At 51.5% G+C, this 17,914-nt stretch overlaps 1 protein-coding gene across 8 annotated transcripts in view; it reads right to left on the bottom strand.

The window, feature by feature from the left end:
- LOC128889402 (paired box protein Pax-5-like) overlaps positions 1 to 17,914 on the bottom strand; it is a 114,550-nt gene that overhangs the window by 20,098 nt on the left and 76,538 nt on the right. For 7 of the 8 annotated variants that reach the window (XM_054147017.1, XM_054147010.1, XM_054147011.1 and 4 more), the window contains exons 4-5: positions 6,023 to 6,188; positions 2,020 to 2,217 (exon numbers count right to left, since the gene is read on the bottom strand). In XM_054147017.1, coding sequence (XP_054002992.1) covers positions 2,020 to 2,217; positions 6,023 to 6,188 — 364 coding nt within the window. Of the gene's footprint in view, positions 1 to 2,019; positions 2,218 to 6,022; positions 6,189 to 15,722; positions 15,957 to 17,914 lie in introns of those variants that run through there. The other variant, XM_054147016.1, reaches the window with a different exon arrangement.

The raw sequence follows: 17,914 nt of genomic DNA, 5'->3' as shown, positions 1-17,914 counted from the left end.
TTTCGAAGTGCCCCGGCGAAGCGGGACAATACATTATATTAGCCGTATCATTATTTCTCCGTACGAAAGCTAGCCCGAAGCTAGAAAAACCGAGACACGCTCGTAATGGGAGAAATCCCGGCGTGGTCGTGGCCAGACCGCTGATATTCCCGGTTTCTGTTACCGCGGAGAAATCTCGCTCGATAACGCGCCGTATCCTTTTTGGTTACATCTGTGCTGCTTTACCAAAGATAACGATGCTCCAATTGCAATTGCCCTTTACATTGGTATCCTTTTGTCTCGAGATCTCACCAGGTCGATGTTTCTTCGGCAGCTGTTGCAAAATGGTCGATTATCTCGAGGCATCGTAATCCAGGAGCACGCGGTCGATCCTCCCGCGATCAATCGGCGTGAACAATCACTTAAAGGGCGGTCACGTTTCCCGGTGTAGTACTTTTCAGGCAGCGGAGCATCGCGCGCGCATCTCTATCCATTGCTCGACGAGCGGAAATACGTTTACCTACACGTAGAGAGGGCGGAAGGTTGCGGGTTCGGTGTACGTGAGTGGGTGAAGCCAGGTTGGACGGGTGCGCATGTAGATAGCGAGGTAAGGTAGGTAAGTATCGGCGGGGTAAGTTTTTCCAGGCGATCTGTTCTCCGGATTCAGATCAATACCCGCCATCTGGGCCTTCGGTCGGGGGATACGGGCAAGGAGGAAAAGGAGAAGGCGGATGGAGAGACCGAGGGAAGGCTTTCGGAGAGGCAAGAGAAGGTGGAGGAGTCGCTCGAGCAACAAGCCACTACCGCACCCTCCGCTGCAATCCTAGACACGTCGAAAACCTCGACCAGAAAGCAATTCCTGCACCTACGTACGTCCACCTTTCACGCTGCTGTGGCTATGACGACACCATTCGACGTCGTCCTCGCGAAACGACGCGACGGAAATATGCGCGCGACGAAAGTCAGAGATCGTTCTCGAACGTCGACGAACGACACGGAGTCGTGCGACATGAAGTAGATTGCTACCGCGACTTTTGCTTACAAACGAGGAACGTTTTCAATTGGAACGTACAAGTACGCAAATCGAGAGAACGCGTAAAAACGCGGCCCGTCGAGGAATCGGAGACACTCCGCCTGTCGAAGATCGAAATCGTTGCGCGTAACACTTCCGCCTAATGTGCACGGGCTAACTGATTTGCGTGCGTTTCCATTAACGCCCGTGGCCGACGGAAATCGCGTTAGTGGATTTCACTTGCAGGCAATTCGATCCACATTACGCTCGATTACATTATCAGGCCTGCGGCCTGTAGGGACCGAGATGGAAAGGGGGAGGAACTATGAAGTAGGTGCGTACAGGGAACGTCGGATAAAGCGGGAGATAAGGTCTTAAGTAGCGACTGATTAAATCTCGGGACATATGTGTGCCGATCAATGGTGCCCCGGTGGTCTCTAGCTTTCCCTCCTCTCTCTCCTTTCGATTCTGTCTCGCGCTGGCTTTTCCGTTGCTCTAAAAGGGGATCCACTCGTTCAGTTTGTGCGGTGCTGATACGCTGTAATGCCGTCTCATGGGAGCTCACTCCCTGTTTCGTAGGGCATCCCTTTACCGTGGATACTCGTGTTCTAGCCATACCGGCTACCCTTCTCTCTCTTCCCGCCTGCTCGATCTACCGGGCGACGTAAAAACACTTGAATTAATCGGCCCATTCCCGAAGGAACCTGCGAAAGGTCAATAGGATCGGGGTGAAGTGCCGGCTGTACACTTATCTCGATGCAGGTTTCGGGGGTGCGTTCGCGCTTCGACGCCAGTTCTGGATAACTAATCGGTCCCATCGGCGATGGGCGGAACCATATGCCTCGAACCCTTCATTTCTTTGACCGTTTTGGACGATAGATTTCGTTGTTTCGTTCATGTCGTCGATTAACGCGTTGAGGAAAAGCAACGATCGATCGAGTATCTATTAGTTTCTACTTGTAACACGCTATAGGTAGCCAAGTTGTAAAATTTGCGTAGATCGCATGTAAAAAGATACGTTAACTCACCGATTGATGGAGGAGACGGATGGCACGTTGTCCTGTGTGCAAATACCTTCGGCGAGCAGTCTGTCCCTGATCTCCCAAGCAAACATCGTCGGATTGTCCCTCTTGTAGTTGGCGATCGCCTCGACGACCGGCGGCGTCGCTACTTTCGGCTTGGAACCGCCTATGACGCCCGCCTTGAAGCTACCGGTTTCGTAATACCTGCGAACACCAACAAACGAGCTGATAGATCGTTGCCATGATTCTATTGCGATCTGCAGCTACAGTTATACATACGCTGGACGCATCGTTAAACCTTTAGCCTCGATAGCTTAGAGGTCCACGGGGCATTCTTTTTCTTTGGATCGAACTAAGTGAAAGATATGGGGAGAATGGGAGAAAGAGAGACGAGACCCATCGTTTTTCCCGCGGCGGGCGGCCAACGTCGGAATAACGAATCGCCGTCCAGCGACGCGTCAACGACCGGCTGTTTTAAAACAAACGGCTTCTGCCCCCTGCTGTCGTTCCCTCTCCATCGACGAGCAGTCTCTCTTCTCTTCTCTTTACTGCTGTCTCTCAGCCTCCCACCAGTGTCCGCGTATATGCGCGCGATGAGCAATCGCGATTGGCCCGCCGTGAACGCGCCCTTTGTGCCTAATTAGTTAAATAATATCTTCGCTCGTGCTTAAATTCAATTACGGCAGAAAGCCCGCAATAATGGTCCGCTTGTGGGCCGCCTTGATGGATGTGGGTCCGCCGCCACCGCCGCCGCCGGCGTCGACTCATACCCGCTGGATATCTCGCCAATTTTGTACGCGCTCGACGCCGTGACCGCCATGCCGACGAATTTTAAATCCCTAACTCGCAATTGTCTCTGAACGCTTCTCGAAGCTCGAGACTCGGGACAAGAACGATATAGAAACTGTTACGATGCAGTTCAAAGACCAACGGTAACCCTTTGTCACCTAACAAGAGTACGCGCGACTACGGACTTTGAGATAGAAACGATCGGACCCCCCAGCGACTCGGGGCTAAGGACTGGTCCATCCATCACTGGATAGACACGGGTATCGCTAGGCAGGTGCGGTTGTTAAAGCGTGAGAAGTTTATCCGAGCTTCTCGATACAGGTTGACGCTGTCGATTCGACGGTGAGATCAGCGATCCACGAAAGACGAGCGACGCCATGGCCGATGGACGAGAAACGGACCGAATAGAAAGCGATCATAATCGGTATCATTCGGGGAAAGCTCGAAATTGATCCGGCACGCTGGAACTCGATTATCGGTGCCACCGTTTTAATCAGAATTCGTCATAGACTTCGTTTCGCGCGAAAGCCGTTTAGTCTCGTTACGACCAGCGAACGATGTATCACTCGACGATATTCGCCCCGAACAGAAGAAAATACAATTGCCCGTGAACCTGCAGCTAAAAATATTGGAGGGTTCCCCCGAACAGGCGAGGTCGCTGTCACCCTGCCTCGAAATTATTACGATTATATCTGGTGTAAAACCCTATTCCCGGTCCACATGGCAATGCTCACCCGTTGATATTTGGCACCCTTTGTTCCGCCCCCACGTTCCGCCGTGAAATGGTCATTGCGTCGAGCGATTTTTAGAATTGACCCTGTTACCGGGACCGTTCGCCCTCGCCGCATTAATTTCGACTTTAAACCATGTCACTTTACGCGGAAAAACGTGCTTACCGTTGTTCTCCGGTTTTTATTCGACCCCCGAACTCGATTGCGGGGTTGCTGTGTCAAAGCCGAAAGCAATCTTTCACTCGACGCCAGCTCGGCGATAAAAGTTTCCAAAAGACGAAAATAATACCGGTACTTTAATAGGATACTTAAAACAGGGTCGATTTTAGAAAAACTTCGGTCTCAAACCTGGAAAATCTTGTTCGAGACCGTCGACGAGCTCCGGTCGAGAAATTATAGCATATGAAATTTATTCGCGGGAAATCGCTACTTGTCTGTAATTAATCGTAAATCCACGAGGATTTTAATCAACCGAGGTGACCCAATGATTTATCGCGCAACGACATTAGCAGCAATGTGTTACGAGCAGAAATTAACAGCTATATTAACGTCCGCGGGCATTTATTTTTGAAAAGATTTATAGTGGAACAGATCGATAACCTGGCTCGCGCAGTTTCCGCGCTGGCACGCGCTGCGAATATCGAATAGGAAAGAAACAAAATCGAACGGTACTCTTTCGCAATCGATTTCGTAATGACTTATCCAAAAACAACGTCGCGAATAAATTAAGCTAACCGAGATGAGGTAATAGCAAATGTTTTTCCACGCCATTGTCACGGCGCTTTTGTTGCTCGCTCTCAGCGATATAATACTTTTTCTCGATGTTGCGTGTCCTCAGTCGCGGCGTTCGATTACAATGTAGAAACCATGGCCGACGCGCGCGAAATCCCGCTTCCTGACCTATATTCGGAGACAAAAGTAACAGAGTCGGTCCATTCGAGAGATGAATAATGTTCGTTGGAATATAATTTTTAGCTATTTTCACTTCTGTCCTACGTTTTCTAATCTCGTCGAATACCTAACAGTCCACGCGAAGCGTCGAAGAGTATCGCGACGCAATGCTCGGTGTTATTTATATCTACGTATCGAAGAGGTCAGAGGAAACGCGCGTTCTCGAGCATGGAGACCGAGACGATCACGTCGATCGACGACAGGTTCGAAGCGACCACTTTGTTTCTATTATCCGTACATATGTAATTTTACAACCTTCTGACTTTACAGCTCGAGGAAGCGAAAGAGCGACGAAAACGGCTTCGAGTCGCGACGACGAGACGCTGTTAACGCCGACGCTTTACGCAGTCACGCGCCGCTGATACGTCGCGACGACTCGCGTCGGTTTTTCGCGGAAGCGGCCTGTTCCGACTACGCGTGGGTTCGCAGCGGTGAAAACTTTAGGCGAAGGGTCGAAGGAGCGCGTCCTGCTCAACCGAAAAACCTTCTTTGACTGTCTCGGTGAGGATGGAACTGCTTTTTAAGGGCTCTTCGAGGGAAACGACGGAGAATAGCCCCTTTGCGACGTTATTCTATTCGGAGTCTACACACGAATGGATTCTGGCTCTTTTTCTGGAGAGTCGACGTTCCCTTTGGCCGATGGACAGCTCGAGATTCATCGAGGAGCATTTAAATTTGGTTCGCGATCTCGGATAGATAGGCAGGGAGCGAATGGGCGCGGCAACTCGAGTAGCGGTAAAGTAGTAAATAAATTCAGGGCGCCTATTATACGCGGGATATACGATGAAAGAGCGGCGAGTATGACAATGATATTCGAGCGACGGGGACGTATGACATTCGGGCCATCAAAACGGCACGAGGCCACCCGTTACGTAACGCGGGGCGTAGGGTGGAAAAAACATGGAAACCGCATATCGTCGCACTCGCTGGCACCCCCCGCGAAGGGTGGAGGTAGGGTGGTTCCTTCCTTCCGGCGTCGCAGTTTCGTCCCGGGGTTCGTTCGACTCGTGGTCCTAACAGCGTCTTTAATTAAATCACTCCGACCAGGAATAGTCTCCTTTTTTTGCCCAACTCTCCGTCCTCTCTTTCTGTTTTTTCCCTCAGCTGCTCTTCTTTTCTTGCTGCAAGCGTCCGTGATTCGGCCACTCCGTCGCGCGGAAATTACGGCGTTACGTTTGGCAAGCCGAGCTCGATCTTCCGTAAATCATTCGCGATTTTGCGTCACGGGCTGTCGTTTGGAATCGGCGAATTAGATGGCCGTCGAGGCGGAACAGTTTTTTTGGACGAAAGAGCGTCGATACGCGGCGGATCCATCCCCGAACTTTTCCTTGATTTTATCATCGACGAACGCGATCCCTGAGAACTCGAGAGCCCTCGTCCGATGCGAACGAATCGATCGAGGAAATCGTTCGAGCGCCAAACGAGGGAAGAAACAAAAAGCAAGGCTGCTGCCGTCGGACCACGAGTCACCGCGGGGGCTGCGGTTGTAACGGATACGACGGAGACCTGGATGGCGCCGGAACGGTGTCGGTACTCACCTCGACAGTATCTTGGATACACAGCCGTGAGATACCCTGAGTTGTCTGGAAATGTCGCACGGTCGAACGCCGCTGTGCGCTAGCTCGACGATCCTCTGCCTGACTACATCCGGTAGGGGCCTTCCGTTCACGAAGACGCCGCCGAGCTGGTTAACTCCGCCGTGGCCTGGAAAATGGAAATCGATAGTGCATTAGCCGAGGGAACCCTTCTGCTACGGGCGAGGGCGAGTTTCCGCGAGCAAAAAGCCAATCCTGTCCCGTGAAATCGCGATCACGGATTCGAGCGCGTCGATCGTGACCCTACGACTTCTCTCGCATGGTTGCTACCAACTGTCGAGTCCGTTGCTTAAACATCGTGAAATTGTTCCTACGACTTTCGATCCTGCTTGGAATTTTTCGAACGCCACCTCACCGTCGCGTGTCTAGTATTTAATCCTCGGAAGTAACGCGTTTGCTAATAACAGACGCAAACGCGTTCCGCGTCATTCGATTTGTCGCCTTGCTTTCCTCGCCAAGGCGACCTCCTGCCAGCGGCATTATTTTCGCGCATTAAATCCACCTAAATAGATAACTTCGATCTAATATCGTAATGGAGGGTCCCGGACCGCGACATATGTCCCCGTGTTCGTGCCAGTGCACCGATGATTCGATGATCGTTGTTTCTAACCCCTAACGCAAAGCGAACTCTGCCGACGCTGTCGTGCTCTGTGACAGGTCGCGCGATTCGTCCCCCCCTAGGTCTGTTCCTTTTCGCTCGGTCAATCTACCTCTTCTACCCGGGTCGCGTTAATGTAGATCGGAGTGGTTCATCGGGACGCAACCTAGAGAAAGTAAGAGTCTTCGAAACGGCGGTATTCGTTTCGATACGGTTTAGCGACGCGGTCGAGTCCAACCGCTCGAGTGGATAAACTACTTGCTTTCACGTCTGTGCATGAACGGCCCATTCTACTGGGAAATACTTCATCCGCACCGGGCGCGCGGTTCGGCTTTCACGAAATGTATGGTACACAAGCATCTTTTGACAAGGTTTTTAACGATACAGGTGCTTTTATCTCTTAGTTACTGTAGGTCTGGTGTATAGACGTATCAATTATAATTAGTTATCAATAACGTACGGATCAACGATTATTTGGCATGTGAATCTATATCGGGGATAATAAATGTAAGCGTTTGTGATTATTTTTCGCCTCTTTAAGTTGTTCCACGTCAAAGAAGTTACAAGATATTCTCCGTGGGGTCCCCGCAGTATCCCACAGTCGACCCAAAACCGATTCGCTCTCTGGTCCAAGCGTGCATCGCAACAATCGCGGCTAATTATCGCGATGAGCCGACCATTCCGATCAGAGGCGTCATTGTTGGATGGATCGGTGGTTGGGCTGCGACGCGTGAACGTCGATCCGGTTTTTTTTCTTCCGTCGTTACCGCGTGTATCGTATTGCGATCTCCGGGTAGCGCAGCAAGACAATGAGGGATCCGCGATCATTACCAGAAACGATACGCGCTTTCCGGTCGCAAATCAATTCGCTCTCGCGTTTATGGTCGCATCCCCATGGCGCGGCCGGTGGTCAGGGGGATATCGCTGGAATCATGGTGGCACCGCCACGGCAAAAGCACCATGACTACCCTACGCGCGCACACACGCCGTCACGCCTGCCGACCACAACTATACGAGGTCCCTGAATTCAGGCTGGACCACCCCCGAGACCCCGAAATCCAGAGCTACCAGCGCTACGAATTGTTGAGCCGTTGCTCTCCCAGTCACCGCATCGCTCCAAGCTTATTATCGTCTGGTGCGCGTCCCGTTTCCATCCTCGATTTCCTCCTTCCAACTAGAATCCTCCTTTCGTTGACGTTGCAAGAGCATTTCTTTAAACACGATCCGCCAGTACCGATGATCCGATTTTCCAACACGGAAACGCCACCAACGAACTTTCTCACGGCCGATCGACGTGCGTTCACCGATTACACGCGCACGAAGCTCGCTGATCGGTGCTTCTCTTCGCGGATCAACGGAGTCTTTATCGGCGTTTCGATTCGCCGTCGGAGAAAGCCGCGCTCCTCCTCGATCCGTCGCGACTTCGGCCGTCGCAAGAACAACGATGCAAAATATGGCGGCTGATACGGGCTACTTCCGGGACGCCATCGCGAAGAAAGACGCTACTCGGTCCATTCATTACAGAATAAAGCACATTGGACATTATGAAAAAAATCTTTGCGTTTATCGTATGAATAGGTTCAGAAGATGACTTCGAGATAAAGATAAGGATCGAAAGGAAGGTCCTTCCCAACGCAGGAGCGCGTAGGTGTGCGCCAGCGAGCTTCGCTAGCCAACTTCGGTATAGATTCCCCGAGCAGTCACTCGATATTTCTCCGGCAGCTTTGTTCCTGTATTACATTACGGTCTGGCGTTACGTATTGCCGGCACGCCAGACTTTATTACTCGGTTGCTTGAAAAATAGACGGAAAAATGGGATCCGCCGTTGGTGCTCCGCGACTTATTTTCAGAAATTTGTTGTCCCGAGCCAGGAACGGTCGGCTGTCTCGTTTAATAATACAACGCGGAAGTTGTGATGTACGCGCGAAATTTTTGCGTAATTCGAAAAAGTTGCGCGAAACGAGCTCGACGAGAACATTTGCAAATTTATTACTGCTAACTGGTCAGTTCTCGTTCCACGCCATGATGGATAATACAAATTCTTTCCCCTATACTACAGATAGAAATTCTTCACAGCTCTTCGTTGTTCGAAATGGCCGTATAAACAAAATCTTAATCCTGTACGAATACATAAAAAAGAAAAACCCGACAGACATCCTGTAAAGCATCGAGCAGGTTATTTCGTGCGTCGAACGAGAGATCGACGGGCCAGCTGCGAAACGATTCGACTGCGATTCGTGTGCAGTGACCGCGGCGTTCTTGTTAATGCTTCATAATTATTATCATCCCATTAGTCTGAACGGAATCGCGGTGGCGGCCATGAACGGACGCGCGGATCATGCGGTGGTTTCGATCGTTGCGCGCTTTAAAACGGCGCACCAACTCGCCAAATTAATACGGTCCGATCGCTAATTAGATGAGAACGCCGTGGATCGGGAAGCTCGACTTGTTTGCCAGTGACTGGTATCTCGCGCGAAATTGTCGCCGCTTTTCAAACGTTAAATTTTACACTTTTCCGCCTTCGCGTGGCGTTTGCTTTTCTACGCAGTGACGCGCTCTTAATCGGATTAGGCTTAAACGATCTTTATTTTAGCTTGGCGCGGAAGAATTGCTTCGCTATCCCGCGCTCGATTTATTTTTTGTGGATAACTGCGAGCGGATACGACGAAGCTAATTTCCTTGCGTCGAGAAACCAGCTGGTTCTTATCCGATTTAGAGAAGAAAGAAAGCTAGAGAAAACGAAAGTGCGTGGAATCCTGGGTCTGCGGTGGCGTTCTTTCGCGGGTACGAAGCGGGAAATTTTATTCGAGCGTTTGTCGCGCGATCCGCAAAGTTTTCACCGGGATTTTAGGGGAAGAGAGAGCCAGGCGATTCCGCGAATGGTTCCTGCACGGATCGAGGACTCCGACGATTGCGGTTTAGCTTTTTTTTATCGCCGCCACGGATCGAACGGCAAACGAAGGTCGTTAGATTTCTTGTTTTCGCGTTCTCGTTTGTTCGTCAATGATGCAGACTCGTCGCCGAAGGATCGACTTCGACTTTCCTATTTATTCAACGCTCCGGTTAATCGACGGAAACCCCGAGGAGAAATCGATCTTCACGCTTTGGACGTTGCTCTCACGATCGGGAAAAACGAGTTGATTGTGTCTCTTTTCGATCTAGCAGGTCAAACTCTACCAAACAGAATATTTCCCAGTCTTTCCGTTACTTTTATTCGCGTAATCGAGGTTGGAATTAAGAAACGCAAAGAAAAAGAAACTCCGAGGGGGGAAGAAAGCTAGCGAAACGAACGATGGTATCTCGAGTAGAAGGCAGAGTTATCTTACAAGTATAATATTCCATCATATTCTGATTGTAGCGGTAGGCAGTGCTGAGGTCCATTGCGGCACCTCAGGAGCCGACGGCCGTCGGCTGTGGGAATCCAGGTGGTTCCTCTCGCCGCGTAGATTTATATATAATATGAGAAACGCGTCCGAAGGACGGTCGGTCCTATTGACTACAGATAAAGACCTCTTCCACGCTTCCAGAAGTGGTTTTCGTTTCTTTTTTACAGGAGCGCGAAGGGCCGGTCTATGGCGACGGGGTACAATGACTGTCATCAGGAGCGTCTTTGTGCCGGACGACGGGTGGCTTCGGCGAGCACCCGGTCGGCCGTCGCTTCATCTTCGTGAATCGAGAGCGTGAATCCTCGTCGTCCGCCAGAGAACTTTATCTAAGCGACACTCGGGGGTGCGTTTCTCTCATACGCGCGACATCACTGAACTACACTTTCGCACGGTGTCCACAACGATCGAGGCGAGCTGGACCCGTCCGATGAGTCTCCAGGCTTTTTCATCGTTGGTTCGCTCGATGACCTCTCCAAGGATATCGGTAGGAAACGGCGGGACGAGTTCGCGACGTTTAAATCGTTTCGTTCGAACGTCAGTCAACAGCCACTGCACACAATTTTCGCCGTCACGAGCACAGTTTGCACTTCACTGTATCCAACAAGCAGAACGTCCGCAGGATCGGGTTTTCTCAGTCTTCGCTTATCGACGATCGCCCGGTACGGTTTGAAACAACGTCCATCCTTCCGCGTAATCGTCCACAATTATTCTCCACAATTATCTTTCTCGCATTAGCGTCGATCGTGTCCGCGATACCGCGAATCCGACCCAGGATGTTGGACCAAAGTCACCGTTCTCTCGGTTCACCGACGACTCGGCCCGGTACAGGGCGAAGGGTACTCTACTCGGTCGCGTCCGATTCTCGTTATCGTTATCAGTCGCGGTGACACGGTGGCTGGAGCCCAAAAAAGCGGCACAGTCGTGCGGGTAACAACGACGCGAAAGCACGAACGAGGCTTCTGCCGTCGTGCACACGTGACTTCGCGAAGCTTTTCGACCCCCGCCTCGTTCGCCGAGCTTTCATCCCCACGCGGCCACGCAACCCCGCCTTTCGCATCCCTCGATCAGCATCCAGCCAGGAGGATCCACGCCGCCATTGGCCGTGGCGGGATCACGTGTGGTCGAGGTGGGGCGCTCTGCGACGCGGGGTTTCTACGGAAACGGCGGGAGCGTCGCGCGGGATAACGTCGTTATTGGCATCGGCTTTGGTGGAACCGAGAACGGACCAGGGAGAGAAAGAGGCGGAATCGGGATGGAAGAGGCAAAGGTTGCGAAATAAACGTTCGCCGGCTGGTCTACCGCCAACAGTCCCACGCGAAATCACGCGGCGCACACCCCCGTGAGCACTGCTTATTCATGAGCCTGTCCCTCTCTGGGAGGTTTTACCTTGCTCCTTGGATACGATGTCTCGCCTTATCGATTTTATTTATTTAAGAGTTTCCCTTTGTCGCTCCACTTCTTCCGAGCCGCTTCTTCCACCGTTACCGTTCGCCCGCTCTTCCTCTGGCCACGTTTTTTTTTTTTTACGCTCGTGTTCGCCGAACGCCTCCTCCGCGGTTATCCTTGATCACCGATCGAAAGCTCCAACCGTCCTGGCAAAGAGTTTACGAGAAGCACGAGAAACGCGGACGGATACTCTCGATTTTTGGAGAGCAGCTGCGCGTCCCGAACCACCGCCTCGAGTGGCTCCGTTTGTTGACAAGTGTCGTTGCTTTCTCGTTGATCTCGTCACGATCGATGAACGCAACCTATCTTCATGAAGAGGAACCGAAGTTTCCTTGAATCGCAGAGGAGAAGGATCCAGCGCAGAGCTCGGTCCGTTTCGATCACCGCACGCACGGGAACGTCGGAGCCTATCACGCTCTGACGCGACTAATTACGAGACTGATTACGCAGAGACAAACACCGTGGACACCGCTCATAGTCCCTGGAGGGACGGAAAAGGCGGACGAGGGAGGAAAGGGCTAGGAATCTGCGAGTTACGCGTGTCACGGAGTGGGGGAGGCGACGAAGGTGGGGACGATATACTGGTTTACGAACTGCTGCGGGCTCGCCGCTGAGATACTTTCCTTGGGAACTTATACCGAAGTATAACATTTACGGTAATCTATAGATGCTTATTCGCCGGAAGAAACTTGTCACTTTTATGCACGTTATAACTCGAAAGTTAGGCAATGCGCGGTGTATTCCAATTACCCTTCAACGAGGCGAATTACTCGTCTCCGCGGCTTTCCAATTTTTGCGGTATACTCGTTCGAATTATGGCGCTCGGAGGTCGCGGTAAAGTTTCGCGAAACTCGCCCGAGGATTTATGGAAAAATGCGATCCGGGTCTCCAAAAAAAATGCTCCGCGAGAGTTTCGCTCGTAAAACGGCAGTGCGTCAAAAATTTGAAATGCCAGAGCTCCGTTTCACGGAATATTCTATTCGAAACGAGAGGAGGACTGCCCTCGATTTTCTCGCGATCCTTCGATCTGAAATTAAGTCGAAGCGAACGCGAGTCGGAAACCCCGAGGCAGCATTAAAATCCAAAAAACCACGGTCGTTATCGCGACCGGCCAATGGTGCATGAAACAGATACAATTCGCAGGAGGGTACGAAAAAAAGTGTATCGGTATCCCTGAAAAGAGCGATGTCGGCGAGCTGTGCCCCCCCGTAGGGGCGAGAAGAGAGACCACAGGGGCCCCCACCTATCTAAATGTTGCTCTGGGAAGGTCTGGTCTCCGTTCGAAGTGACTTGGATCGCCCGGAAGGTGCGGTCAGCCATCGGCGTCGGTGGGACCGTCACCGGGCCGCGAATCTCACAAGGGTCCGGTTTACATTCGAGTGCGTTCTTTCATGACTCCTTTCTTTATTTCATTCCTCCTTTCCATCGTACAGACCGGGCTCGCGTACCTCCCCCGCCCTTCGTCCACGCCCGGCCTCCGACATTAGATACGTGAGATCGGGAAACGCGCGTCTTGTCGTCAAACGGTGCCGTTGCGCAACCGGTGCACCTGACACCCGCCAACCGTGGACGAGGCTCCCTCGCGTAATTTCCTAGCCTGCCGATTTTGCGTTTACGATTGACGACTCCGTCCAGATCGATTTCCACCGACACCGCATCCTGTTACGTCGCGGACATTTTTTCACCTTCGAGCGTGTACATTGTTGCGAGCAAGCTCACCTATCGGACTCAGGGACTCCTCCGAATCGCGAGGAAAGACGAGTCGGGTATAAAAATCGAAACGAAAATTCTTTTCCTCGATGAAGTCACGATATACAGTAGCTGGTAGTCGAAGTAGCGGAGCTGACTTCTTCGCGAACCAGATTAAACGCATGAATAGACGATCCTTCACCGACTCGGCTCCCCTTCGCGGCGAACCCTCGGAAAAATTCTTGGTTCACCTGACGCGTGATCCTCGCGAACAAAGACCGAGCACCGGGCGCGGATCCATTCGTCATTACCGCGTCGGACGACCTAATCTCTGGAGGATCTCCCGAGATTACACTTTGGCATATCATTTGCCAGGACGAACGAGCGGCTCTGCTCGCGTTGACGGGCAATATGTCCTCTACATGACCGAGCTGGCACTCGACGCGAGACACATTTGCAGCCGAATAGGGACGCAACTCGGATCGTGGCCCCGAAGTCCCGTGGCATCGCTGGCTAGAGGGTCCGAGAGTGTGTCTCCGCGCGATGGTTGTGGTAGTGGCAGAATTCGGCTAGGGCAGATGCAGATGATCACGCTACTCTGGGTGCATCGATCATTGGGATAACGCGGGTACACCGTGCTCTTGGCTGCCTAATCGGTAGCCTAGGCGACCTCCTCTATCCTTCCTAATCCGTCGGGCAACCGCTGCATTAATCTTGCTCGTAGGGTACCTCGAAGGATCGCGAGGTGCGAAAAAAAGGAGACGTCTTGTATGAAAACGAAGAGACAAGCGCGCTAAGAATTATTTTTCTGTTTGCGCTATCGCGAACCGAGTTAATGGATCCCCGATGAAAATCTCACGCGCGGCAAAACATTCGCGAGGAAAAACACCGGACGAATTTGTCCCTCCGCTGGCTTTCCCCTCCCTTTCTGGAAGCATGGCGCGGAGATGGAGACAAAAACCGAGAAGTTAGCGCGCGGTCCTACGGAATTCGGGAACTACACCGCGAAAGATTAACCCCTAACCGTATTACTCCGGTGTACCGCGAACGGAGGGACGAAGGGGGCGGGCGGCGATAACTTACGAGACTCGATGTAAATAGCACACTTACTTATTCGCCACCGTCGCGCGGCACAAGTTAAAAATACGGGGGCCAAGGTGAAGGATGCCGGCACGGGGAAGTGGGAGGGGAGTAAGAAGGAGACAGAGAGGAAGTGACTTTTTTGCGTAATGAAAGCAATCAATTCAAGTCCCTGCTTCTAGCGTCCTTTGGCTAGGGAGAATCGCGATCCAGCTTCTCTCGTTCTCCGTCGTTCCTCCCTCTTACCTCGATCCAGCCAAGGGCAGAAAAAACCTCGGTGGGGGTAGTAACTCTGTCTCGCCTCGGTTCACCCTGCCACCCTCTTTCTCGCCACCCTAACAGTGGCCGGACCACTTTTGTAGTCATCATAGAATGCCCTGCTTTCAAGTTCCGACGATTGCTACTCTTTTTTTTTCCTCCCTCTCCAACCTCCGAACCTGATTCTCGTTCGAGGGTAGCGCGGCGGTAGGAAATAACGAAGTGGTGAGTTCAGGAGGAGCTACGGAAGGAGCATCTGGAGGGGAGAGGCAAAGAGTCGGAGAGGGATCGAGAGGTGGAGCAGGTTAATCCTGAGCATTTTCCGCAGGGGTGCGAGTATCCCGGTTCGTGGGCGAGAGTCCAGGAGAAGGGGAGCGGACCTCTTTAAAACAGCACTAAAGTACCGTTAATCTTGGAAGGTGAGGCTCTTACTTTCGCTGGGACAAACTAATTAGACACATCCGCTTGATACAAAAATAAATTGCGATCCAGCGCGATATATCTTGTCTGCCGTTGAGGACGCACCCCGGGACTCGTTGCCTCTGTTGTCGTCTTTCTTAAAGTAATGCTCCGGGTCGTCTATGGAGTGAAAATATGCACGATCATCGAGCAGAAGAAGCCGAGGAGGTAAATTTCTAGAGTTGCAAGATACGATCGCAGAAATCAAACCGAAAGCGACGGTGGTGGAACGAAATCCTTGGAGCGAAGTATCTGGTAAATGTTACGAGAATGGGATGCTCCCGATGATAGACGAAGTCCCTAGCTTCCCGCGGGAAATGGTAAATGTCAAACACACGGCCCTACCACGTCCCCAGGAGAGCTAAAGGCCATAGCATCGTAATATGATTACGCGTTGTCCGTCATCCCCTCGTTTGGACGCGATTATTGCACGGTACGAGCTGCACCGACTCGATTCGCTGACGAATTTACCAGCGGCACCGGTTCGATGGCAAACGGCTCTCGATTCTCCCGTTCGCCTCGGAATTTAACGAGAATCGTCGGCTCGCAGGCTTAATTAAATCGAATGATCGCTCGATGTTCGCGTTTAATTAAGCAACGCGTGAAAGTGTGGGAATCGCGATATTATCGGCGCTCGTTTCCGCCAAAAAACGCTCCGAGCTCTGCTGAACTCGTCGATACTAATATCTAATACCGCGTACAAGAGTCGATAAAGAGACACACTTACAGTACACTATAAGCGGCGATTCGGAGCTTCGACGCTTGCTTCGGCGTTGGTAACGATAGTCATTATTCCATACATCGATCACCTCCACTAACACAGACATGTCGCTGCACGTTCAACGGCAGCCCGTCGCTTTTATAAAAGGACAATCTTCTCGGACGGCTTAACCATTAGACGCTCCGAAGTTTCTTCGACGAACGATCTTCACGGCCGACGGGTTCCAATTGATCGGTTCGACGCTCGTTGCCGAATGTATCGAGCCAGTGTTCATATTTACTGTTTACGTTTCGCGGCTCTCGCGCGACCGTGGTCCTTACCGTTTCCAAAATATTTTCCAAACCGGCATCGAGACTTTCGACGTACGCTGGAGTGACTTTCCCGAGTCTCGACGAGTCGAGAATATCCCGGCGATTCGTTGTATTAAGGATGAATAGCGTTAGTATAATGGCTGGAAGAAGGGTTATGCCACATACGTACTGGGGGGGATCCACTCGAGTGGTTTGTCGTTTGCGGTGGGTGGAAAGCTCATGAAGTTCACCCTAAGTACAGAGGCACGTGGGAGTCGGAGGGAGGAAGAGAGAAAAGCGGTTTCAGCGAGCACGTGCTGTCGCGTGTCGGCGAGCCCTTGTGATCTATGTGCCGTCACTGCACCACCTACATACATATATATGCATGGAAATTATTGCTACATCGGCCAAATATATCCCTCCTAATGTTCCATCGCGATACTCCTATTCGTGGGGGAAGGGGGCATCTCGATTTGCCAAAACATTTTAAAAGCTATCGATCGCGGCTCGTGCGCGATAGCGAGACTTGCGAGAGTCATCCGTCTGGAATATAAATATTGACAAGTTGCGCGCAGGACTTGCTTTTTCTCGAAGCAGTTGACTCTGTGAATCTCGAAGAAGTAGTACCAAAGACAAATGCGGGTCGTCGACTTAATACGTTAATTACGTCCAGGGCAATGCAGCTACAAGATTGATATGCAAATTCGCACCCCGGGGATGCGAGGCTGCACCGGGTCTCCCCGACAAGAAGACGCGGAAGGGATCTCCTTCCGGGATCCGAAGGTGGTGATGCGGTGGTGAATAAGGAGAGGGCGGTTTGCCTCCAGGGGGTTTAACCCGGGGGTTGGTGCATATTTCACGGTTGGTGGTCCCATCTCGCGGAGACAATCCGAACCAGCGCGGATACATCATCGCGTGACGCCACGTAATAACCTCCTGGGCCACAGCGAGCGCCTTTCAAAACCCTCTTATTTATTCATCTCACCTCGTCCTTGCTCCCCCGTTCCAGTCCCTCAGCCCCCTGTACAGGCGCGCCCTGCGTTGTCTCCTTTTTGCGATTACGCGAACCACGGAGTCTAAAAAGATTTCGACACGCTTGCCTGCCCTTTGTGGGATCAAAAGTGACCTACGATTACGACAAAATTTTATAATCCATAAACTTGAACTACATCTATTCTATATAATAATTTGGGTCTGAAAATCGTAAAAAGCGCATCGTAGAATCGATTCGATCAGAAGAAGAGATGGCGCATTCCGCGAATATCGTCTAATCCATCGGTGAATTCTCGCATCGCTTACCGCGTCCTTTTTTTCCCTCTCGCGACATCCTCGCGCCGCTACGTCGCCAGATGTTGCGACGTAAGTGCGTCGACGAAGGATCCAACGACAAAAACGAGCAACGCGAGCGAGCCTACTTTTCACCCCTCGACGGTCGTCGCACCACCCCAACGTTCCAAGAAGCTGGCGCTCGCACTTTACCTTCTGTAACCGTGTTTTTCCACGACTGTCAAGCATCTGTTATGCTCGATAGGGCTAAATTAATCGACACCCAAGGTTCTCTTTGAAAGAAGATAAGGATTCGAAGAGTTTAAAGAGTAGAATATAATTCAAAAGAGAAAAATTCTATAGAAAAAAATGAATGAATAACACGGCTACTAGGCTCTATGGGTCCTGTATTTTTCTGATTCCAGGTCGAAAAGGTCGCATCTCAAAGGAGCCAGCGCTTCGAGTTCACAAAACGATCGACAACTGTTCCGGTTTCCCGGAACGCGTGTTACAATCGAAAACGCGAGATCGACGCGTAGTCACGTTGCGCGTCGAGACTAATGGTCAGGAGGGAAGGTATTTCTGTGCCGGAGAAATATCGTCAGGCCGTGGCCGTTAAGATAATAATAATCTTACGAGTGC

Source organism: Hylaeus anthracinus, unplaced genomic scaffold (assembly GCF_026225885.1).
Source record: "Hylaeus anthracinus isolate JK02 unplaced genomic scaffold, UHH_iyHylAnth1.0_haploid 11997, whole genome shotgun sequence".
Taxonomy (NCBI): domain Eukaryota; kingdom Metazoa; phylum Arthropoda; class Insecta; order Hymenoptera; family Colletidae; genus Hylaeus; species Hylaeus anthracinus.
This window is presented reverse-complemented; position numbering and strand designations above follow the sequence as displayed.